At 41.1% G+C, this 26,466-nt stretch overlaps 1 protein-coding gene across 2 annotated transcripts in view; it reads right to left on the reverse strand.

The window, feature by feature from the left end:
* Nucleotides 1-26,466, reverse strand: part of WSB2 (WD repeat and SOCS box containing 2) — a 53,797-nt gene that overhangs the window by 4,364 nt on the left and 22,967 nt on the right. For both annotated transcript variants that reach the window (XM_089677233.1, XM_089677242.1), the window contains exons 4-9: nt 25,402-25,655; nt 25,086-25,217; nt 17,745-17,845; nt 7,890-8,062; nt 7,228-7,344; nt 2,193-2,300 (exon numbers count right to left, since the gene is read on the reverse strand). In XM_089677233.1, the coding sequence (XP_089533359.1) occupies nt 2,193-2,300; nt 7,228-7,344; nt 7,890-8,062; nt 17,745-17,845; nt 25,086-25,217; nt 25,402-25,655 (885 nt within the window). The remainder of the gene's footprint in view (nt 1-2,192; nt 2,301-7,227; nt 7,345-7,889; nt 8,063-17,744; nt 17,846-25,085; nt 25,218-25,401; nt 25,656-26,466) is intronic.

The following is a 26,466-nucleotide window of genomic DNA, read 5'->3' on the forward strand; positions in this document are numbered from 1 at the left end:
ATAGGACCTCTAGGCATTTAAGGAGGTGTTCTTAAATACTGGGACCTCACCCACTGGACACATAAGGGTCTTATTTAGATAAACTGCTAGATTCACTGAAGGCAAACTCCATTTCTTAGTGAACTCACTTTCCATGGGGTATTGCTGAGTGAACCTTATTGGCAGAACAAACACCTTGTTACGGTAAGCATGCCAACCTTTTTTGGTGAAAAGAACACCTTGTCCGTGAGGATGCACAGGGAAGGATTAGTCCCACTAGAGGAGTCGCTTGTTTGCTGTAATCTGTTGTCCCACAGTAGAAACACTCTTCTGCAACCTGCTAAGACTTTCGGTATATACATGCTGTTGTCAGCGCACTGCACTTTTTGATGTCACTGGCCATACTGTGCATGTATACAGGGTGCATAGAATGCAGGCAGTCACTAAAGCATTAAGAGGAGTTACCAGCAGGGATGTTCTCAGAGTACTCACCAGTCCAGCCGCAGACACCCATCACAGTGGCCTCTGCCGCAAGGGCCTTCAGGTACCCAACTCTACAGCTGGGGATCACTGCCTTAGACCTGTATGCACTCAATCAGTTCGCAAGGCAATATATCATTGTGTAGTGTCCTGTCCTGCACAGTACAGTGACAACCAGCAAACTTATAGGCCATCCCCACTTGTTCGGTGCAGGATCAAGGGACCATGTCTGGGCTAAGGAAAGCTGTAGGCAACAGATGTGGAACAGCCAGTCTCCTAATCCCAGGTAGAATTCCTGAGAAGCTAGCTATTTTCATGAAGACTGCATAGACTTGACCATCATTAAAGACACTTGCAAAAAACTGAAGCCATGACTAGATGATAGAGGTTATGCCTAGGGTGGATTTCCTGTCTTTTTTGCCAGTGTCCATCAGCTGAAGGCAGCAGCATAACAATAATGTTATGGATATGAAGATTTTCTGTGTCCTGGGATGTTTGATAAATAAAACATATATATTCTCTGCAATACATGCCTTTAAGTAAACTGCAAGTTCAGACAGAATCTGGAGAAACGATGCACAGTTACCAATCAGCGTCTATCTTCAGCTTGTTCGGTTAAGCTTTGAAAATGAAAGCTAGAAGCTGATTGGCTGCATAGCACAGCTGCTCCAGTCTTCCCCTCAGTGTATTTTTTTGCTCTGAATTCCAAAGCAAGTAGTGTTCGGCCGGTCTAGTTCTTTTTTGATGCATTACAAAGAACACCCATCTCCTTGTGTCTATAACCCTTTATACTAAGCAGACCGAAAGGAGCAAATAAGAAAAGTTCATTGTTTGGGTTAGGATACACTTTAAAAAAAAGTTTCAAAGGGGTTTTGTTCATGTTAGAACTACTACCTTCTCCCATAAGTGGAAATGCAAAAACTGCCTGAAGCATGCTGATGCAGCTTAGAATGAGGACAATTCTAAATGATCTTAAAAGTGTCTTAAATTAATGTCAAAGGGAAGCAGAATGCACCTGTGAGCCCTTATTTCTCATATTCCCACTACTGTTTACTTCACATCTGATGGAATACTAGCAGAACTGTACAATCAAAACGCCTGTTAGTACAAAACTGTCCAATCAATGTTATTTTCCCAAACCACTGTTAGTGCCATACCATTTGTTCTTAAATAATAACATCATTATATCTCCATTTTTTTTAAAAAAAAGCTTCTTTTGATGAACAACCAATGCTGTCATAATTGGAAATAAACAAGGATTATCCTCACTTTTATTGGTCATTAAAAGCAAACATTTTATTACAGTTACATGGAGGCTTCCACATGCGTTTTCCTTCCAAAAAAGCTAGCTGACTTTCATAGTGACTCTTCTGTAAAATACGGAGCTACTGATCTGAAAAAGCATGCAGGTCAGAAGTTCTGACTTTCTTGAACTGCATACTTCTTTCAGGTAAGTGGTTTAGAAAGTATTGGAGACAGTTTGTCAAAACAGCCAGACAGCACTCCTATTTATCTAATGACATTTAATATTGAAAGAATACAAGTAATATTATTACTAAACCATGGCCCCGCAATGCCTCCTCATGGATTTAGAAATTGAAATAAGATCTCAGGTGCAGAAGTGGCGGTACTGAAGTGGCTGAGCAGCAATTAGGTGTCCATCATATTAAGAGATGACGGGGGCATGGTAAAATCATGTTGTTATTACATATGCACTCTGGCATTTCACTTACCCTGTAGCGAGAATTCCTCCATGTGGAAAGAATGTACAACACAGACCATTTGTTACAGGAGCAGCAGACAAGGGTTCTTCATGTTCTAGGGACCATATTCTCAGAAATCTGTGGAGAAAATATGCATTTATTAACCACTTGCCCTGCAGAGGAATTCCCCCCTTCCTGACCAGGCCATTTTTTGCGTTACAGCGCTCCGTTACTTTAACTGTCAATTGCGCGGTCATGCAACTTTGCACCCAAATGAAATGTATGTCCTTTTTTTCCCACAAATAGAGCTTTCTTTCAGTGGTATTTGATCGCCTGTGCATTTTTAATTTTTTGTGCTATAATCAAAAAAATACGGACAATTTTGAGAAAACAAAAATATATTTTTGACTTTTTGCTATTGAAAATGGCCAATAAAAAAACTTTAAAAATCAAATTTTGTCATAACTTTAGGGCAAAATGTATTCTGCTACATGTCTTTGCTAAAAAAAAATCCCAATACGTGTAAATTGGTTTACGTGAAAGTTATAGCGTTTACAAATGGCAGTATAGATACTGGAATTTTCTTTTTTTTACTAGTAATGGCGCGATCAGCGACTTATAGCGGGACTGCTGTTATCATTCTGACACTGGGAGGAACTGACTTGGTCACTGACATCCCCAGTGACACCAATGCAGTGATCAGTGCTAATAAAAAGCACTGACACTGTATAAATGGCACTGGGCAGGAAGGGGTTAACATCTGGGGTGATCAAAGGGTAAACTGTGTGCTGTTTTACTGGGGGGCTGTGTCTGTGCTTTCCACTGTAAACACACTGCTTTGTATGGCTCTGCTATGCAGTTCTTTCCCCCGTCGATACTACTCAGCAATCACTGGCTAGGACCCAGTGATTGACATCTGAGGCAGCCCCCTACCCGGAAATGCGTAATCACGTATATATACACTTGAATTTGCGCACCCTTGCTGCCCTGTAGCAGTATTTCTGCTATAGGGCGGCGGTAAAGCAGTTAAAAAATGTAATCCTCAAAAAACAAATAAGGTATTCAAAATGGAAACACTGATTTTGGAAAATGTAATTCAGTGGTGTAAGTGCTGTGAAATTCTAACCTCTGATGACCAGTATATGGTAAAGAGGTTTACATTATACGAACAAGCACTGGTATTAAAAAAAAAAACAAAGATCACTTAGATTTGACTAAATGTTTTATTTGCACAGGTTTAGCTATCAAATGACAGTTTGTTTTACTCAACTATACCATCTATTTTATTTATATGCCCCATTCACACACGGTGACAGTTGCGTGCCCCATGCAGAGATGTGTGTTATAAGCCCAGAGATGTTGCGTCCATCCCTGTGCTGGCAGTACTAAAGATATGTTTTGTTACTCGTGGCTGCACAACATAGCTGCTGTGTCTCGTTGTTGCATCTGCGTGGGTGCATGGCCCCAAATGCACCCAGGTCTAGTTCAGGGACACACACCCACACAGATGTCACTTTGGGACACAGCGGCTGTGTCTGTGCAGCAGCGTGTCCCAATAAACATCTACAGGACTGCCGGTACGGAAATGCACACAACACTTGTACATCCTCATGCTGGTAAAAGATGCCCCTGGATGGGGCACACAACTAGTTGCACTGTGTGAGCAGGGCCATTAAGGAGGTACAAACAGTTACTGTGTAGGAAGAGTCAATGAACTACAAGGGCGCTCATCAGTGCTCCCGTAGGTCGCTGAGAACTAAAAGCCATCTGCCACGGTGGCAGACGAGACTTCTATTTCAGTCATTCATAGGTTGCAGAACTCCCACCCACTGTCACTGGGGAGGTGAGGGATAAGATGTCAGCTGCTGCACATTAACATGTTACACCCTAAATACAGGTGTAAGGTAACTTGTTACAAAAGGTGAACTTATCCTTTACCCCTTTTGCTGCCAGGCCCTTCGCTCTGCTTTTAACCTCCCTAGCGGTCTGATTATGTCCATATTTCTGTGCTCAAAACGGTACTTTTTTTGCATGGAAATATGTATTTTTTTTTATTGTAGGCCAGTAATTTTTAGGAATAACTCACTGAAATCTATAGAACAAGAGTCTATTAAACATCCCGGGTATGTTAAAATTTGAAACACAAATTCATAAATTATAATTGAATAAATAATCATAAAAAATAATAATATAATAATAAATTTAATTAAATAATATAATCAAACCAAAAACACTGAAATTTGCAATAGAGCGCCAAGTTGGCACATCACTGAGCAAAGTCGCAAAATTATTTTCAGTGTCTGATGACGAATTTCTCCACGAATCATTATCACTCAATTCTGCAAGTAGTTCTAATTTACTATCGCTGTTCTCTAGCTGGTCTAAAACCGCTTTTAACCTAAAGGGACGCTTTTTGGATGCCATGGACATTTCTCAGTTTCCAGGCAGAAAGAACAGTAAAAATGCAGGCAGGGCACTGGACAAAGCACTCGGGACAAAATGTATGTGAAATGGTTTGATACAGTAATGTTTTACTATGTGATTTTAGTTAATGTCACTTTTACAACTTTCAAATTTCCCGCCAGTTCCGTCCCCTGTACGTCCCGTACGTCTCGGGATCACAGGGAACGGAACTCAGAAGACAGATGCCGGCATCCGCCGGAGGACATTGCAGGGGACACTGCAGGAGGGACATCGCGGGAGCGCAGGAAAAGGTAAGTGAAGAACAGATCCCGGAGCAGCGCTGCAGGGTATTCCCGAGTGTGGCTCAGGGTTACTGCTTGTGGTGCTGAAACTTTACCCCGAGCTACACTCGGGAATACCGCCAGTGAGGTTAAACTCAGGTGTCTAGGCCATTTTCGCAATTTTTCCATTGCTTTTTTATTTTCCCTTACAGCTTTCAGAGTTTGTGAAAGACCCCCCAAACCATATATTTTCTGAAAGCACATGACCAGTAGCTACTGATTTTTAAGGCCCCACAATATTTGCGCAAATGTTTACCAAAATTATATTTTTGCTAAAAAATACACTAAAATCATTATTAGCAGATACAAAAACAGCAAAATTTACAAAATTCCTGCTAAATTACTACTAAATATTAAATCTTAACCTGTATTGAGTGAACAACACATTTTGGTAAATTTTAAATTGCACCTTTTTGCGAAATGGTGAAAATCAACCATATGCAAAAATCTAAACAACCAAATTTCTCTAAAAATCTGGAGGTTTTCATTTTCCCTTTACAGCTTTCAGTTTGTAAAAGACCCCACAAACTATATATTTTCTAAAAGCACATGACCAGTGGAATAAAAACCAGGTGCTACTTATTTTTTTGGCCCCAAAATAGTTGCTCAAATGTTTATCAAACTGCTATTTTCACAACCCCTCCCACTAAAATCCTTATTTGCACACAAAACTACAACATAAAACTTACAAAATTCCTGCTATATTCCTAATAAGGCCAATTGGGGGTACTAATGTGTACATCTATGGAGGGCCGTAGACAGGTGTTCTGTGCATCCCTGTGCAGGCAGTCCTATTCATGTCAACTGGAACGCAGCAGCTGAAAGGACAGATCAGACATCCAGGAGCCGTCACATCCCAATTGATATGGATGGGACTGCCTTCATGGGGATGCACAGAACACCTGTGCAGTTAAACATGGCCTCGCTGTAGTATGCCATGCGTGAATGAGGACTTAGACTTGCAGTTGGGGCGTCAAAAATGCACGGTTGAGCCACCTGCCAAACGCCCCCCCTTATGCTGCAATAGGCAGTGGACAAGGTACTGATGCCGTGATGCTTCGTGTCTGCGGAACACTTACCCAATGTGCAGCCATGCCATCCGCCAAACACTACACATGTAAACAGGGAAGCGCCGCAAACGCCCCTCAACCTTGTGCAATGCATGCGGTTGCATCGCATTTGTTGGTAAAATGGGGTTAAAACAGGCAGCGAGAAGGCATCACATCACTTCCTCACGGCCTGTAAGTAGCCACTGGAGTGCAATCCAAACGTGGATCGGGCTTCAGAAGCAAGGAAGATTTAGAGGCAAGTCTACCCTTACCAATATATACATATATACACACACACATACATACATACATACATACATACATACACACACACACACACACACACACCTTTTTTTTTTTGCAGGTACATTTTTTTTTGTAATATATTTTACATTTTTTGGGGGGAGGGGGGCTTTGGAGAGATATCAGTGGTCTAAACAAACTTCTAATGTCTCTTTTTTGAAACCAAGAAAGGGACTGAAGGCAGTCCCTTTCTTTGCAGCCTGAGCTGCACTGTAGATGAATGGATATGAGTCTGTACAGATGCCTATTCATTTATAATATGAAACATAGTAAACAGTGTTAACTGTGTTTCATTCATGAACTGACACATAGTAAACACAGGTCGGTGCTTGGGGAGGAAGGGAGAGTTTGAATGGGGGGCATTTTAGATGTCAGCATAGGCAGGTGGAGGGGCGGGAGTAATAGTGGTAGAGAAGTGGTGGTTGGGGAGGGAGGGGGGCTGCAGGGTGGTCACATTTTAGGTAAATAGCTCTGATCAGTGGCTTATAAGCCACCTATCAGAGCCATCAATTTTTCAGTAGCATCTGCTGGACAATTCTGCAATACATTCATGGTCACTGAAGTGACCATGCGCTTATAGCAGAGGAGGAATGCAGGTCTGTATGGACATGGCCAGCTAGAAGTGCTGAAGGTCCATACGCTGTACAGACCTGGCAATGAAAGGATTAATTTCATATCAGATAATAATTAATGAATAGAATTCATATGCATTTTTAAGTAGACATTTCTGTATGGATTTTACCTCAAAAGTGCTGTTTCCTGGTTAGTTTTTTGCCGTTTAACTTATAACCTTTATACATAAGGCACACAACAGCTGAGAACACAAAAATCAGTTATAGGAAAAATTCTCTTGTAACAGTAGAAGTTGCAGCTTGATCAACTATTGAGACAGCAGGTGTTTTTCGAATGTATTCAGTGAGAGAACAATCCTTCATCCTATTATATGAATGCGCAAAAAATTCTTCTCACCTGTCATCTGCCAAGCTTGCAAGGTACATTCCTTCTGGTGAAAAGCAGACGGATCTTAGAGCGCTGAGTTGTGGTTCTGGAGAGCTATAGTCCAGCTCACGAGACACTGAAATATGGCTAAGAGCAAAATACAGCAGTTAACAAAATACATTTTACTCCAATTTCCCTAAGCATTACAGATATTTATCACATGCAATCCAAATTTTCCTGGATTGTTCAACTATATTATTACAATTGAAATAGTGATTACTAGCTTTTTTTTCCTTCTTTGTATGCATCTATCACTACCTGATCAGATTGCCTGTGTGAAAGGGGCCTAATAAATAAATAAATATCATTTGTGTTTTTTTTTCTCTTTTTACAATTTTTTTTATTATATCCTTTCATCAGAGCAGTGCAATGTTACCATAATAACACTACACTACTCTAGGTGATTGCTATTTTTTGCATTATGATTTCTTATACAGTGTCCAGTGAACACAGCGGTCAGGGGTGCGCAGGAGGCACAGTTCTGAGGGATGTACGGGTACGTCCACTCCGAATGCTGCTCGTCCTACCTGACCGTGTATGTGCTTTGGCCAGGTGGGAAGCGTTTAACTAACCAGATTGCTTTCTTTTTGTGTGTACCAGGAGTTATAAAATTAAAAGTTGCAACTACTTACACGAACTGTCTTAGCTTTTCGCCTGTATAAGGATCCCACAAAATCATTGTAGTGTCATAAGAGGCTGTGATTAAGAGCGCAGAATCTGGAGAGAAGTCACATGATACTACACTGTTTTGATGACCCTCCAGTTTCCGAATGAGAGTGTATGATCGCATGCTCCACAGTAGCACCTACCACAAGAAGAAAAAAAAAGTTCATAAAGAAGTCCAAACCTCTGTTCCCAATTGTTAGCCACTTCAAGCTGAGTGGAGAACTACAATAATAGTTTCTTTTGGAAAACAGTAGAAATGAATTAAAACAGTCAATCTGACAGCTGAAATATGAAACTGCAAAGCCTTACCTGCCAAAAAATGTGTAATTATGTTCAGCCAATACACTCATGCAGATATTCCTGCCAGTTAGCACTGCCAGGATCTAACCTCACTTTTCCCTTTGCAAATAAGATGTATTTAAAAGCATAACTTGTTGTACACATGAGATCTGGGGACCAACATAATATTGCTGATAAAATCTAACTTTTGAACTAAATGTACACAAATTTATCATTTAACTCCATGGCGCTAACGGTACACAAATATGCGGCCTCTCAGCAGCTGGGCCTCGATGCCGAGAAGCCACATATTTGCATACCCAATGTAAACAAACGTGCCGAGAGCGAGCAATCTACTCACTCCCAGCATGGTTACCGGAGCCTCACGGAAAGCTTCCAATCGCTACTTGCAATCAGGAGCTTTCCGATCATGTGACCACCAATCACAGTGGTCACATGACCCTAAACCCGCACACCGCCTCCCGGTGTCAGAAACCCTTTAAAGGGTTGGGAGGCGCCAGCGCCAAGGGGTAAAAGTACAGGTTAAAGCTGCTTTCAGGGTTTTTTATTTTTTCTCCCCCCATTTGTGTACCATTTGAGAGATTTCCCTTCACTTTCTGCCCTCTAGACAAACAATTTAGAAAATCTCTCTCAAAAGAGGTCAATTCATTCTTAGCTGGCCATACACTGTTCAAAAATGTTAGTTCTATGAATGTTCAGTCTATTGTCTATTCGTTAGTGTGGTCAAATCGACGTTCATATCACAGTGATGAGAAATTCCAAGAAGCATGAAGAAAAATTCATGAACAAATGAACTTCTAACATTGTATGAAGTTTTTGTTCAAGGAAGTCCATTCATTCCAAAGTAAAATGTAAAAAGCAAAAAACTTTTGAAATACTTTTGAACAACAATCAGCAAATCATCAACTTTACTAAATATCTTAGTAAAACAAAGTTCTACTAAAATCTACTGGTGTTAGGCCAACCTAAGACGGTTGGCACTGTTACAAATGTTCCCATTCAAAAAATACACTATTTCTGTTTCAGTGACAACTCAAAGTTTCGGAATTTATTCCACTTTAGTTCCAGTGACAACGGTCACCTGGACAATCAGAGAGTAAATATTTTCAGTGGGGGCACAGACCTGTTTAGTTCCGCTTTGAATAAAGGGGGAACATTCACTGCACCTGAACGCCACAAATCAAAAACGATATATAATTAATTTTTAATATTCAAAGCAAACTCACCCATTCATGTCTCCATGCTTTATTTTGCTGAGAAATCACTTTGAACAGCCGCCTAGCATTTCTGGTCGTGGCCATCTTGAGTAAGGGCAGATGATTCATTTAGCATTTACTTCCTAGAATCCATCTGCCCTTAGCTCAGGCATGCAGACAGGGGGGTGTGCTTGGCTGAGTACACCCCTCCTCCCCTCCTGGAATGTATGACATAATTTGCCTAGGCATTAAAACCAGGAAGTAACTGAAGAAATGTAAAAAAAAAAAAAAAGTTTAAAAAAAGTAAAATGATATATTTTTCTACCTATATACGAATACTAGCAGTATAAGGATTAAAAAATAGTCAATGCTGACAAAGTGTGAAGTTCCGATTTAACAGTATGATAAAAAAAGAAGGAAAGGTTGTCAGAGGGTAGGCAGGAAGAGTACCTCATGTTTTCAAGGGAAAAAAAAGTGATATCTGTATGATCGAAAAGCGTGATTTATTGTTTACACTTGCAATTGAGGGGTGGTAAAATCCCGGAGTTGAGCCTTTTAACAAATTATATTTAAAAAATAATTTTATTAGTATAGTTAAACATATAGCACTTTTTATGACCACTTGTGCATTGTGGCAACAAATGCTAAAAACCGCCCTTCCTGACCAGGCCATTTTTTGCAATATGACGCTGCGTTACTTTAACTGACATTTGCATGGTCATGCAATGCTGCCCAAATGAAACTTATGTCCTTTTGTTTCCTACAAATGGAACTTTCTTTCGGTGGTATTTGATCGATTCTGCAGTTTTTATATTTTGCGTTATAAACAAAAAAAACAAATTTTGAAGAAAAAAAAAAACAATATTTTTGACTTTTTGCTATAAAACATATCCAGTAAAAATGTTTTAAAAAAATCCAATTTAGTCATAAATTTAGGCCAAAATGCATTCTGCTACATGTCTTCGCTAAAAAAAAACAAAAAAAATCCCAATACGTGTAAATTAATTGCTTTACATGAAAGTTATAGCATCTACAAATGGCGGTTTATATACTGGAATTTTTTTTTTTTTTTAAACTAGTAATGGCGCGATAAGCGACTTATCGCAAGTCTGCAGCGGGCATTCTGACACCGGTGGGGAACTGACTTAACTTCCACTGACATCCCCAGTGACACTAATACAGTGATCAGTGCTAATACAAAGCTGTACTAATGACACTGGACAGGAAGGAGGTAACATCTGGGGGCAATCAAAGGGTTACCTGTACTGTTTTACTATTTTGTATGTGTGTGCTTTACTTTGTATGCACACTGCTTTGTATTGCTCAGCTATCGACAGCTGCCAACGGAAGCACAGGTAGGGTAGCACGTGCGCCCTCTACCTGGTGATGCAAAATCATATATATATATATATATATATATATATATATATATATATATATATATATATATATATATATATACACACACACACACACACACATACATATACATACATACACACACAGTCAGGTCCATAAATATTGGGACATCGACACAATTCTAAAATTTTTGGCTCTATACACCACCACAATGGATTTGAAATGAAACAAAGAAGATGGGCTTTAACTGCAGACTGTCAGCTTTAATTTGAGGGTATTTGCATCCAAATCAGGTGAACGGTGTAGCAATTACAACAGTTTGCATATGTGCCTCCCACTTGTTAAGGGACCAAAAGTAATGGGACAGAATAATAATCATAAATTAAACTTTCACTTTTTAATACTTGGTTGCAAATCCTTTGCAGTCAATTACAGCCTGAAGTCTGGAACGCATAGACATCACCAGACGCTGGGTTTCATCCCTGGAGATGCTCTGATAGGCCTCTACTGCAACTGTCTTCAGTTCCTGCTTGTTCTTGGGGCATTTTCCTTCAGTGTTGTCTTCAGCAAGTGAAATGCATGCTCAATCGGATTCAGGTCAGGTGATTGACTTGGCCATTGCATAACATTCCACTTCTTTCCCTTAAAAAACTCTTTGGTTGCTTTTGCAGTATGCTTTGAGTCATTGTCCATCTGCACTGTGAAGCGGCGTCCAATGAGTTGTGAAGCATTTGGCTGAATAGGAGTAGATAATATTGCCCGAAACACTTCAGAATTCATCCTGCTGCTTTTGTCAGCAGTCACATCATTAATAAATACAAGAGAACCAGTTCCATTGGCAGCCATACATGCCGACGCCATGACACTACCACCACCATGCTTCACTGATGAGGTGGTATGCTTAGGATCATGAGCAGTTCCTTTCCTTCTCCATACTCTTCTCTTCCCATCACTCTGGTACAAGTTGATCTTGGTCTCATCTGTCCATAGGATGTTGTTCCAGAACTGTGAAGGCTTTTTTAGATGTCGTTTGGCAAACTCTAATCTGGCCTTCCTGTTTTTGAGGCTCACCAATGGTTTACATCTGGTGGTGAACCCTCTGTATTCACTCTGGTGAAGTCTTCTCTTGATTGGTGACTTTGACACACATACACCTACCTCCTGGAGAGTGTTCTTGATCTGGCCAACTGTTGTGAAGGGTATTTTCTTCACCAGGGAAAGAATTCTTCGGTCATCCACCACAGTTGTTTTCCGTGATCTTCCGGGTCTTTTGGTGTTGCTGAGCTCACCGGTGCGTTACTTCTTTTTAAGAATGTTCCAAACAGTTGTTTTGGCCACGCCTAATGTTTTTGCTATCTCTCTGATGGGTTTGTTTTGTTTTTTCAGCCTAATGATGGCTTGCTTCACTGATAGTGACTGCTCTTTGGATCTCATCTTGAGAGTTGACAGCAACAAATTCCAAATGCAAATAGCATACTTGTAATGAACTCTGGACCTTTTATCTGCTCATTGTAATTGGGATAATGAGGGAAAAACACACACCTGGCCATGGAACAGCTGAGAAGCCAATTGTCCCATTACTTTTGGTCCCTTAACAAGTGGGAGGCACAAATGCAAACTGTTGTAATTCCTACACGGTTCACCTGATTTGGATGTAAATACCCGCAAATTAAAGCTGACAGTCTGCAGTTAAAGCACATCTTGTTCGTTTAATTTCAAATCCATTGTGGTGGTGTATAGAGCCAAAAATGTTAAAATTGCGTCGATGTCCCAATATGTATGGACCTGACTGTGTATGTGTGATTTTGTGCAGCCCTGTACTGCTATAGGGCGGTCGGGCAGCAGTTAGAGTGCAATACCACAAAGCATGGCAATACACTTAATCTATGTGCACTGTGTTGCGGTGCCATTTATTGTGAATGGCACTCCAATATATTGCACAACAGAGCCCAATGTACATCAGCATACCACATAGCATATACAGTTGTGTCCAAAATAATAGCAGTGTTTTTAAAAAAGTGAGTAAAGGTCAAAATCCTTATAGCTTTTATTTCCATACATGCAAATGCACTGAGAACACTGCACAGTCTATTCTAAATCAAAACGTAAAGAAAAATGTTTCAAAATTTGTTATTACTTTACAGAAAGTGAACAAAAGGAAAAGGATGTTTAAAAAAAAAAATAATAGTGTCTGCATTTTATTTTACAAACTCAAACATTTACGGTATTAAACTGAAAAATGCTTGAAGATTGGGCTTTCCTGTGAATCACTGAATATTTAGTTGTATAAGCACTGTTTCTGAGAACTGCTGTACATCTGTGTTGCATGGAGTCAACCAACTTCTGGCACCTGTGAACAAGTATTCCAGCCCAGGATGATTGCACTACATTCTACAATTCCTCTGCATTTCTTTTACCCAGAAACAGCATTTTTGATGTTACCCCACAAGTTTTATATTGGATTAAGATCCGGAGATTGCCTGGCCACTCCATAACGTCAATCTTGTTGGTCTGGAACCAAGATGTTGCACGTTTACTGGTGTGTTTGGGGTCGTTGTCTTGTTGGAACACCCATTTTAAGGGCATTTCCTCTTCAGCATAAAGCAACATGACCTCTTCAAGTATTCTGATGTATTCAAACTGATCCATGATACCTGGTATGCGATAAATAGGCCCAACACCGTAGTATGAGAAACATCCCCATATCATGATGCTTGTGCAACCATGCTTCACTGTCTTCACAGTGTACTGTGGCTTGAATCCAGTATTTGGGGAGTTATCTGACAAACTGTCTGTGGCCCCTAGACCTCAAAAAAAAAAAAAAAAAAAATCTTGCTTTCATTACTCCACAAAATGTTGCGCCATTTCTCTTTAAGCCAGTCAATGTGCTCTTTGGCAAATTGTAACCTCTTCAGCACGCCATTTTTTCAACAATGGGACTTTGCAGGGACTCCTTGGCTTGGCTTCACATAGGCGTCTACTAATTGTTATAGTACTCACAGGTAACTTTAGACCTTCTTTGATCTCCTTGGAGCTGATCATTGGCTCAGTCTTTGCCGTTCTGGCTGTTTTTTGATCCATTTGAAAGGTAGTTTTCCTTTTTCTTCCACGTCTTTCTGGTTTTAGTTGCCATTTTAAAGAATTTGAAGTCATCTTAGCTAAGCAGCCTGTCAGTTTCTGCACTTCTATATATATAAATTGGCAGTCTTAAAGTGGAAGTAAAGTCCAAAATACCTCAACATGCTAACGCCTATGAGGTGCGCAGTCATTCCGACACACAAGCACTGTGCCAGAATGTAAATTGAGATGCGTGTGTACAGGAATGACATCATCCTGCACTGGCCAATCAAGATACTCACAGGCAGAATGTATCCACAGGCATAAGATATCTTCACAGCTCCAAGGATGTAGGCAGAAAAGCAGTCCTTAACCTCTTCTCGCTGAGCACACGCAAATGTGCGGCCTGACGGCGTCTGGACCTTGATGCCGAGCTGCTGCACATTTGCGTTCAATTAAAAAAAACATATGTGCTGAGAGTGTGTGCCCTGCACACTCCCAGCACACGTCTGGTACCCACGGAAAGGTCCCAATCTCCTCTTGTGATTGGGACCTTTCCCGATCATATGACTACCGTGACAGCGAATCACGGCGGTCACATGACCCTAAAACCCCGCCCGCTTCCCGCTGAAACCCTTAAAGGGCCAGGAGGCGCCGGTGCCAAGGGGTTAAGCATCACAGACCCTGGAACTGATTTTCTGCCCATATTCTTGAGCTGTGGATAGATCTTTTTCCTGTGGATACATTCTGCTTGTGAGTATCTTGATGACGTATGTGGATATTGTTTTTAAGTCAACAAAACTGTTGCATTATTAATACATTATTGCACCATTTATATGGTCCTATCTTTGGTACTAGCTGGATTCTCTCCAATCCTCCCCCTAAAGGCGATGCAGGTTGTGTGGTTCTGTTAACCCTTGATGTACCATGCATACATGTCTTCATTTTAATCCTTTCACCGCATGAGCCATTTATGCACTTTTTGCACACGTTTAAAAATGTATTTCAGGCCTGTAGATTGCACAAATCCCCCAAACATTAGATATTTTCTGAAAGCAAACATCCGAGAGAATAAAATAGTGGTAGTTCCAATTTTTTATGTCACCAGATATTACTGCAAAGGTCCAGGAAACACAAAATTTCATTAAAAAACACACTAATGTAAAATTTAGGGCAAACGAACAATAAATTGCCCACATTTTTGGTAAAATGTAAAAGATGAGGTTGCGCCGAGTAAAGAGTTATGCAACATGCAAAACTTTACATTTGCATGTTCCTATGAAATGGTGAAAAACTTCAGTACTCTACATTTTCTGCAAAAGACGCTTCAAAAGCCCTTATAGGTCATGTTACGGAGGAAGTCTTGTGCTAGAGTTAGTGCTTTCATTCCGGTGTGCACAGTGATATGTAATGTGTATTGCAGCAACTGACGTATGCGTAGGCGCCCCGACATGTGTGTTTATGTACATATGTGCATATATGTTGGGTGGGCTCAAGAATTATTGGGGGGGGTGTTATGTGCTTGGGTGTAACTTTTTTTTTGCAATTTAAGAAAAAAAAAAAAATGTACTTCACCTTTTTTGTTTCCCATCACACAGGGGACACAAAGTCCCCTATGTGATGATTTTTTAGGTGATAGGTTCGCTTTATTGAGACATACCAGTAGTGACATTGACCCTAGCCAAATGCAAAACTAGTGAAAAACAGTCAGAAAAGATGAGTAGGGAAAAAAATGGCAGTGGCCTCCACCAGTAAAACCATTCATGGTTTGGGGGTTGTCTCATTGTTGCCCATCTAGTGTACCTATTGTTAATTTCATTAACTCCAAAGCAGCTAAAACTGAATAACAACCCCCTCTGCTACTTAACTGACCAGATCAATATCCCAGGAGTTTAACTGACTTGATGCTATACTCTGATTAAAAAGTGTTCCTTTATTTTTTTTGAGCAGTGTATATAGTATATATCTAGTCAAACTCTTGAACAACATGAACAACTCTAGCAATTGTATTATGTAGAGTGTAGAAACAGATCAGTTCTGAAGATACATAGACCAAGTAGGATAGACAAATAAAGGTGGTGATTTTCTAACCAACAGAAAAAGTAGTGCATGCCAGGGTACAAAGAAATCTGTGGTTATATTTATGTGGGAAGAACTAAATGCACTTACTGTATTTTTCGCTCCATAAGATGCACTTTTTCCCCCCAAAAAATGGGGGAGGATTTGTGTGAGTCTTATGGAGCGGCCGGACCGGTATCCCTGCCGACGCAGTGTTAGAGTACTGGGCCGGCCGCTCGGCTCTACTGTGCAGAAGAACCTGTTCCTCAGTTCAGCAGTGTCCTACTTTCACTGGCTGTCTTCTCTCCCTGGTATCTTCAGTGTGGGTACCTGGCTGTGACAGCTTGTGGCTTAACAGCCATGTGCCTACTGTGCCTGCGCAAGAAGTGCTGCGCTTTGCGAATGGCCACCTGTAGTCCCCTGGGATCAGTCAGGTGTCCCACAAGACTACGGGGAAGACAACTCCGCGGAAGTGGGAGCGGGTGCCTGTCAAATTTGGGTACCCGCACCCCCCCCCTCCCCAAAGGTCCGCAGTCTCTGGTCATCTCCTGTACTATGTCTTCAGTCTCTGATCATCTCCTGTACCATGTCCGCAGTCTCTGATCATCTCCTGTACCATGTCCGCAGTCTCTGATCATCTCCTGTACCATGTCCGCAGTCTCTGATCATCTCCTGTACCATGTCCGCAGTCTCTGATCATCTCCTGTACCATGTCCGCAGTCTCTGATCATCTCCTGTACCATGTCCGCAGTCTCTGATCATCTCCTGTACCATGTCCGCAGTCTCTGATCATCTCCTGTACCATGTCCGCAGTCTCTGATCATCTCCTGTACCATGTCCGCAGTCTCTGATCATCTCCTGTACTATGTCCGCAGTCTCTGATCATCTCCTGTACGGTGTCCGCAGTCTCTGGTCATCCCTGTACTGTCCGCAGTCTCTGGTCATCTCCTGTACTGTGTCCGCAGTCTCTGGTCATCCCTGTACTGTCCGCAGTCTCTGGTCATCCCTGTACTGTCCGCAGTCTCTGGTCATCTCCTGTACTGTGTCCGCAGTCTCTGGTCATCTCCTGTACTATGTCTGCAATCCATTGGTTCAAAATATTTTTTTTCTTGTTTTCCCCCTCTAAAACCTAGGCGCGTCTTATGGAGCGAAAAATATGGTATTTGTTGGTTTAGTTTTTAGACACATTGATGAGTATGTGCAGGGGTAAGCGACTTTATTTGGAGTGTTTATTTGTGCTATATTTTAAAAAACGGTTGTGTGTGTTTGGTTGCTCGTGGGATCTTTTATATAATCTTCTAACAAATACTGTAGATCCTTACTAGCAGATGCACTGGGTCCCATTCTTCTAAGCTCTTTCATAGGCCTTTTAAAGTGTAACTTAAGGTAAAACCTTTTATTAAATTTTGGATACAATGGTGAGAGATTAGAACCCCTTTCAGCTTCTGCTGTCTATGTTAGGGAGATTCACCCTCTCTATTTTTCCTGTTTACCATTATCATTGAAAGTGAAACCTGGGGGTCCCAAAGGGATTCCCTTAACTTGAAGGAATTTCCTCTCAGTTCCTGGTTTGCTATGGTACAAGAAGTGAAGGTAAATCTCCAAAATGGGACAGAAAGGGAAAAAAAAAAAAAAACTAACGGGTTATAAACCTACCTTGCTCCATCCAAAATGAAAAAATAAAAAAAGTTAGTTTTGACTACTTTAAGCCCCAGCAGAAATCACACGTGACTCTGCAAATATTAGTTGTTAAATTGTAACAGTTCAGAATTATTTGACTTAATATACTAATAGTGATGGCTGTGTATACCGATTGCGGAAAGAAAAGAAATAATCTATGTGGTATCTCACCGAGCTCTCCCCTGCAGCAGAACACAGCATGCTGCAGTCTGGCGAGATGGAGCAGCAGTACACCCACTGGATGTGTCCAGATAGTACCTGGATCAATTTACCTAAAAACACAGAAACAGACAATCAGACCTTACCAAAAAATAGCTGGAACATGTTAGTTCTACATAAAGAAATCTTGTGCCTGCCCAGGTTCTGGCCTTACACCTAATGAAAGTTAATGAGTTTGGCTTCTCTACCTTAGGACTTCTATGCTACATAGAGTCAGTGAATTGTTGTTTCCATCTGAGCCTAGTCACAGAGGTGTGTTTTTACAGACGAAAAAAAAAATAAACCTGCAAATTTTATCAGCTTCCAGCATTCTGAAGTTACCATAAAGGGGTAGAATGTACACAAGCTTTTGAGACCAGAAAAGTAGAACATTGGTCAATTCCTTTTTAAATTTTGGATAGGATTTTTAATGCTGTCTGTGACCACCAAATTCAGCAGATGGTAGTGTCCGGTAAAAGCAACAGAGGGGATTGTTTTTACCACATCCAAAGCACTGCGACCATGGCATGTGTACACCCCTGTCCGCTGCCTTTGCAGCTTAATGGTGGGTGGGAGTACAAAACATGGTTCACCTGGGTTTTTTCGTTTTTGCTTTTTTTTTACTGCCTCCCCTTCCCTCACAACAGCAGGTGTAAAGGAGGCCTAAGTATGGCAGTCATTTTCCCTGAGACTTTTATATAAATCACTGTAGTGACAAAAACAGCATGGTTTAACAGAGTATATTGTGCATGTGTGTAATTAACCTTAGCAGTTGATGACACAGTTGAGTAAATGCCCATTCATTATTAAAATTCAATGCAAAGCTATCTTGTTACGTATATCAGTCTTTGTGCTGTTTTAACTAGTTGCAATTCCAGTTCTACATGACAACTGGGTGTGTACTTTCCTGAAAGCATAGTTACGGATGCTGAACTATTTCAGAAATTCACACACCCTGGACTGCAAACAATGACTGTGTGACTTCAACCTGAACCTGTGTGTTCTGTATATAAACCAGAAAGAATGACAGCAATCTTTTTGTATATTCTAAGTGAATAGAATAGCAACTATACAAATAAATATACATTTCAGGTAATTATACTAGCATAAGTATATGCAGTGGGTATGGAAAAGAATCACCCCCTTGAACATAACATTTTGTTGCTTTGCAGCCTGAAATGAAGACAGACACAGTTTTTGTTTTATCCAGCTGTATTTTATAACATCCAAGCAAATTATAACATCCAAGTAAAAGATATGAAACCAATAGGTCAGAAAAAAAATTAAAAATAGAACCAAGGAGTTGGAAAAGGGATCATTTCCTCCTACAAATGACTTGTAAAGTCAATCAAGTGTAGCTAATCACCTTCTCACACAAAGCCATTTGACTTTCAGCTGATCAGCTGTGGTCATTTTGATTAGCTCAGCATGAAAAGAGCTTTTCTGGAGAATTTTCCCTTGCAGTGCAAGTGAACTATGGGCACTGTCAAAAGATCTCTGGGATACAGTTGTGGACAGGAACAAGTCAGGGGGTGGATAAAATAAAAATGCAAAAGGCTTTATCAATGCCTAGAAGCACAGTAAAGTCTATTATTAAGAAGTGGAAGGTATCTGGTAGAACACAGACCCTCCCTGGATCAGGAACTGGACAGAGCCAGGAGTAAACTGGTCAGAGAAGCTACCAAGAGGCCTACAACACCTCTGAAGAAGTTGCAGGAATTTATGACAAAGAGTTGTGTGCATGTGACAACAATATCACAAATTCTCCACAAATGTAGCATGTATCGGAGGGTTGCAAAAAAAAAGCCACTCATCAAGAAAGGCCACATATGACCACTGAGCTCTGCCAAAACACACCTTGAAGATTCTGAGGCCACATAGAAAAAGGGGTTATGGTAATGAGACTAAAATTGAATGATCTGACCTCAATACTAAATGATATGTCTGGTAGAAATCCAATACAATTCACCATCCAAATAACACCATTCCTATAGTAAAGCATGGAGGTGGACATATCCTGTTATGGGGTTGTTTCTATTCAGCAGGGACTGGAGCACTTGTCAGGATAAAAGGAAAAATGGATGGGAAAAACACCATCACATTCTTGAGAAAAGCCTGCTGCCCTCTGCCAGAGGACCAACACGACAATGACCCAAAGTACCCACCAAAAAATGACCGCATGGTGGTTCAAGGTGAAGAAGGTGATTACCCTTGCATGGCCTAGTCAGAGCCCAGATTTAAACACCATTGAAAATCTGTGGAATGACTTGAAGACTGCAGTCCACAAACGGTCACTATGAAATTTAACTAATCTTGACCAGTTCTGCAAAGTGTGGGCAAATATTGCAAAGTTGAGATGTGCAGAGTTAGTAGAGACATATCCCAACATACTAAAGGCTGTAATTAAAGCAAAAGGTGGTTCAGCAAAATACTGACAAGGGGGTGATCCTTTTTCAACTCAGTCATTCTGTTTTTGAATTTTCTGACATGTTGGTGTTATGACTTTCACTTGGATGTTATCGGTTGCACTTATAGAGCTGGATAAAGCAAAAACTGTGTCTGTTCTCATTTCAGGCTGCAAAGCAGCAAAATGTGATTATTTTAAGGGAGGGCGATTCTTTGCTATACCAGCCTTATACAATGCCTTGAAAAGTATTCATACACCTTGACATTTTCCACATTTTGTCATGTTACAACCAAAAATGTAAATGTTTTTTATTGGGATTTTATGCGATAGACCAACACAAAGTGGCACATAATTATGAAGTGGAAAGAAAATGAGAAATGGTTTTCAAAATTCTTTACAAATAAAGATCTGAAAAGTGTGGCATGCATTTGTATTCAGCCCGCCGGAGTCAGTACTTTGCAGAACCACCTTTCGCTGCAATTGCAACTGCAACTTTTTTGGGAATGTCTCTACCAGCTTTGCACATCTAGACAGGGACATTTTTGCCCATTCGTCTTTGCAAAATAGCTCAAGCTCTGTCAGATTGGATGGAGAGTGTCTGTGAACAGCAATTTTTAAGTCTTGCCACAGATTCTCAATTGGATTTAGGTCTGCACTTTGACTGGGCCATTCTAACACATGAATATGCTTTGATCTAAACCATTCCATTGTAGCTCTGGCTGTATGTTTAGGGTCGTTGTCCTGCTGGAAGGTGAACCTTTCTTTCAACAATGGCTTTCTTCGTGCCACTCTTCCATAAAGGACAGATTTGTGGAGTGCAAGACTAATAGTTGTCCTGTGGACAGATTCTCCCACCTGAGCTGTGGATCTCTGCAGCTTCTCCAGAGTTACCATGGGCCTCTTGGCCGCTTCTCTGATTAATACTCTCCTTGCCCGGCCTGTCAGTTTACTTGGATGGCCATGTCTTATAGGTTTGCAGTTGTGCCATACTCTATTTTCAGATGATGGATTTAACAGTGCTCCATGAGATGTGAAAGCTTGGGATTTTTTTTTTATAACCTAACTCTGCTTTAAACGTCTCCACAACTTTATCCCTGACCTGTCTGGTGTGTTACTTGGCCTTCATGATGCTGTTAGTTCACTAATGTTCTGTCCTCGGGCTCCTTCTCTTCTCCATCTACACTTCCTCCCTTGGCAAACTGATACACTCCCATGGCTTCAACTATCACCTCTACACCGATGACACGAAAATTTACCTCTCCACCCCTCAACTCACCCCTTCAGTCTCAGCCCGTATCACCCACCTGCTGAATGACATATCAGACTGGATGTCGCTCCACTTCCTCAAACTGAACCTTTCAAAAACCGAGCTCCTAATTTTCCCCCCAGCCCGCCCCCCCCCCCCACCCTCTCCATCACGACCAACAATGCCACCATCAGTCCCACCCCACAAGCCAAAGTCCTAGGTGTCACTCTAGATTCAAATCTGTCCTTCCAACCCCATGTCCAATTGCTAGCAAGCTCATGCAGGCTCCACCTCCGTGACATCTCCAAAATACGTACGTTCCTAACCCCAGACACTACTAAACAACTCGTTCACTCCTTCATTATCTCACGCCTGGACTACTGCAACTCCCTCCTCACCGGCCTACCTCATCACAGACTATCCCCGCTTCAGTCAATCCTGAACTCAGCGGCCAGACTTATCCACTTTACCAACCGCTCCTCTTCTGCCACCCCCCTCTGTCATTCCCTCCACTGGCTCCCGATTGCCCAATGCATCAAATTCAAACTGCTAACACTGACATACAAAGCCATTCATCACGCTGCCCCAAACTACCTCACCGACCTGATACCCAAATACCACCCAACCCGTAATCTTCGCTCCTCACAAGACCTCCTACTTTCTAGCTCCCTGGTCTCCACCTCCCACGCCAGACTGCAGGACTTCTCCAGGACTTCCCCCATCCTCTGGAATTCACTACCCCAATCCATCAGACTGTCACCTACCCTCCTCACCTTTAGGCGCACCCTGAAAACCCATCTCTTCAGGGAAGCCTACCCCACCCTCACCTAACTGCCGATCTCCTCCTACCACTCCATCCCCCACAACCACTTCCTCCTGTGCCACTATCCCCTTCGTCATAGATTGTAAGCTCGAAAGAGCAGGGCCCTCGAACTCCTAGTGTATTGTTTTGTTACTGTACTGTCTCATGTACTGTCCCCCACTATAATGTACAGTGCTGAGCAAACCTTTTGGCGCTATATAAATACTGTAAAATAATAATAATAATAATTCTCTAACAAACCTCCGAGGGCTTCACAGAACAGCTGTATTTATATTGAGATTAAATTACACACAGGTGGACTCTATTTACTAATTAGGTGACTTCTGAAGACAATTGGTGCCACTATATTTTAGTTAGGGGTATCAGAGTAAAGGGGGCGGAATACAAATGCATGCCACATTTTTCAGATATTTATTTGTAAAAAATGTTGTAAACCATTTATCATTTTCCTTCCACTTCACAATTATGTGCCACTTTGTGTTGGTCTAGCACATAAAATCCCAATAAAATACATTTACGTTTTTGGTTGTAATATGACATAATGTGGAAAATTTCAAGGGGTATGAATACTTTTTCAAGGTTCTGTAACTGGACATAACCGATACATGCGGTCAGTTATCTGTTACATCAGTGACTTTGGTACTTTGAACATTGACATGGGTATACGTAAAGCTGATCTTCAGGAACAGCTTTCGGTGCTGCATAAACTGTATGTAGCCTCAGCTACATACAGTATACATCACTGTGTTCCGGAAGTGGGACAAGACCTTCCAGTCCCACACCCAGGACAAAATTGAGTCGTGCTGAGCAAAGATCAGCCTTTCACAGGGAGCTTTGTACTTCTATAAATGAAGAGAAAAGGAAACAAACAGTTGCACACCACCACAGGATACGATCTGAGCAAGGTTTGTTTCACCAGTGTCTGACACACAGTGCAAGAACATACAAACTGTTGATGCATTTCACACAATCAAGTACTATCTAAAAATGAACTGAAAGCTTCCTCTGAAGTGGAGAGGCGGGCCGATTACATCATGATCTCTACCTCAAAGCCAATCAGAGGAAGCTTTGTATTCATTTGTAGAAGACAAAGCTCCCCGTGAAAGGCTGAGTTCCGCTCAGCTCAACTCAATTTTGTTCCAAGAGTGGAACAGGAAGGTCTTGTCCCACTGCTGGAACACAGTGCTGTATACTGTAAGTTGCTGGGGCTACATATAGTTTATACAGCCCTGAGAACAGCTGCACCTTGGTCTAAAACAAACTATTTAAATGTGACAAAAACCTGGAGATCAGCTTTAACGTTATTGTAAACCTCAGATATGGAATACGAACAAAGCACATATTTCTGTAGTGTTTACTGTTCTTTCCTAAGCACTGAGTTACATTTCCCTCTGCTGTCTAGTTCCTCTGTTATCAGCACGCATCACTTCTGACAAGTTTTTCTGACACCAAGAGATAAAAAGGTGATGGAGGAAGAGAGCTGCAGCACACAGCCTGTGATTCACATCATCAGCTCTGCATGGCTCCTATGTAGTAGAAGAAGGGGGTGTGTCCCTTCCAATCAGGCTCAAAGCTCTTCTCCCTTAGCTGTGCAGTGTATGAATTCAGATCCACAGCTATGCTTTCTGCTGCTAGGAGATGCTGACAGGCACAAGAATCCAAGAGAACAATTTAAAAATTCTGACCCATTGGTACAGAACCTCTTTGCAAATTTACAGATTCTCTACAACTATTTCGGACAAATGCTGGTGTTGTCAAGAAGATGTGGGAAAGCTCCTACGTGTGATTTGGTCATGTCCTAAGCTGGTACACTACTGGAAAGCGGTCTGTCGCAAAAATTTACGGATTATTCAGTCCCTGAAGATTCAGCCTTCTTTCTTTTACATGTCACCAATATACACAAAAGGTTCATCCTACACCATCTTTTAAATGCAGCCAAGTCCTGTATCTCTGGCTCCATAAAGTAGAGGAATTGAACCAAATGGAAGATCTGGTGCTATCACACCAAAATAAACATGAGATATACTCCAAAACCTGGAGGCTATGGAACATGTTCATATATTCAGAGAAAGGGAAGTCTCTATTTGTGATGGAAGTTCACCCTGATTCTCCCAAATCCCCCCCTCTTTTTTTTCCTCTCTCTGTTTCTCTCTTTTCTTCTGCTCTCTCTTTCTTGACTATTTCCACTCGACTTTATTTAAGATAAAAAAAATGTGCAGCAGTGTCCCACTGACTTTGCATGTGGTGGTCTCCCTGAATGGTTCTGTCCTATGAGGGATCCCAGTGTCTCTAGAGGCGTATTCTATGTTATTTCATTATTATATTCTGATATCTGTTCCGATGGAATTGATGGACTTTTCAATTATTTTTCTGTTCTATATAAAGAATTTGTAAAAAAAAAAAAAGGAGATGCTGACAGATTCTGTGTACATTCTGTGTGTTGTAGAAGGCTGTAGAGGAAAGATGGGCCCCAGAAAAACCGGTACAACTTATATAGCATGATTTGTTTAACCTCTGAGTATCACCTGAGACTAGTCACTTCACTGGGTATATTTAAGGGTTTACAACCACTTTAAAGTCATTTTTTGAGTGGAAGCATTTGTAGAAACTACTGATCCACTGACAAAGAAGAAATTATTTTTGCAAGCAGGAATAAAGCTTGAGAAGAACCAAGAAACACTATCCGAGGCAGATTCTACATTGGATTTACCAGATTAATTAGTTGATTTAGAAAACATTAGTTTTTGATTCTAGAAAAAAATACTGGCCCTGTGGAGCATATTTTCCTCTCAGTTTATTCTAGCATATAAAATACTCTTGCAAATTTAAAAATCTTACCATCTTTTTTTAAGTCCCAGATACGCAGAGTCTTATCTCGGGATGCAGTGACAAGGGTCAGGCTGCCATTTGTAGTAAAGCTCAAGTCTCTTACCACATCTTGGTGCCCAGATAAATTGAAGAGCAAACGACCTGTGGTAGTGATAGAGTTAATTAGTTCCTTTCCTTCTGACAGTAAAGACAAAGCATAGAACGTGTAAAAATACTGTGTTTATGAACACTGCAACACAGTCAAAATGCTGCTGCAATACAGAAAAGCAATCACTGATAAGTAACAAAGTATGCAGATAAAAGCTATTTAGTGCATGCAATTTACCTGTATGCACTTCCCATATTTTGACGTGACCATCACTAAGTCCTGTTGCTAGAAGCAGCCAAGACCCAAGAGATCCAGATGCTTGTTGCCTGGAACGTGGCCACAACTTCCATCCTGCTGGTGAAGAGGAGGAGCCAAACGCTAAGCTCCATACAATCTGACCACAGTCCAAAATTTTCTCCTTCAAATTACATTTTCCTTTGACCTCTGTACTCTTGTAGCATTGACTTTTCGTCCTGTAGGATGGTGCTCGTCTGGCAAAATAAAAGGTTTTCCAGTAACTGAATGAAAATAGCACTGCTCCTAACAAGCATTCCATCTAAACATTAAAACAAGTTTTTTGTACTTAGCACAAAATCTTTTTCTTGCAATCCAGTGAGAGACACGTGAATTCTTAAACAGTCACATTATACTGCTTCCTACAGGAGGCTGGGACACTGGCAAACAAAACAACAAAAAGCAAGCCCTCGTGTAACCCCTCCGTCAATGATCAGTTTTATGAGCAAGAAGTACAAGAGTCTGTCTCTCAATGGATTTCTAGAAAAAGATTTTACAGTAAGTACAAAAATCTTATTGCCCATTGCAGGACACAGGAATGTGGGAATTCTTACACAGTCAGGACATCCAAAGGTAGAACTGAGGGGGTGGGCAACAGCCACTGAGAGATCCAAGAAATGTGGAGATCATGGTACAAAAGGGAATCTGAAGGAATCTATGCCTAAATCAAGGCTATGAGATCAATCTGATGCCCCAAACTAGGAAAGATAATGATCGCTAAGGGGAAACTGCTACCTGAAAGAGTTATGGGCCTCAATCAGTGAAGTGGAGGACCAATTACCATGTAGCAAAAAACTGGTGGAACACACTACCCCAATGAAGGGTGATCAGACCAACAAACAGCATGGTCACCAAGAAAAAAAACAGAGTGTCTAAAACACTCTCTAGAATTTCGACATGCCTCCACACAAAAATGTTGGTGTGAACAACAGATTCACGCACCTGTAATCAGACCAACAAACAGCATGGTCACCAAGAAAGAAATGGAGTGTCTAAGACACTCTCTAG

The sequence above is a fragment of the Staurois parvus genome, unplaced genomic scaffold (genome assembly GCF_062004578.1).
Source record: "Staurois parvus isolate SC_StPar_1 unplaced genomic scaffold, SC_StPar_1.0 ptg000014l, whole genome shotgun sequence".
NCBI lineage: Eukaryota > Metazoa > Chordata > Amphibia > Anura > Ranidae > Staurois > Staurois parvus.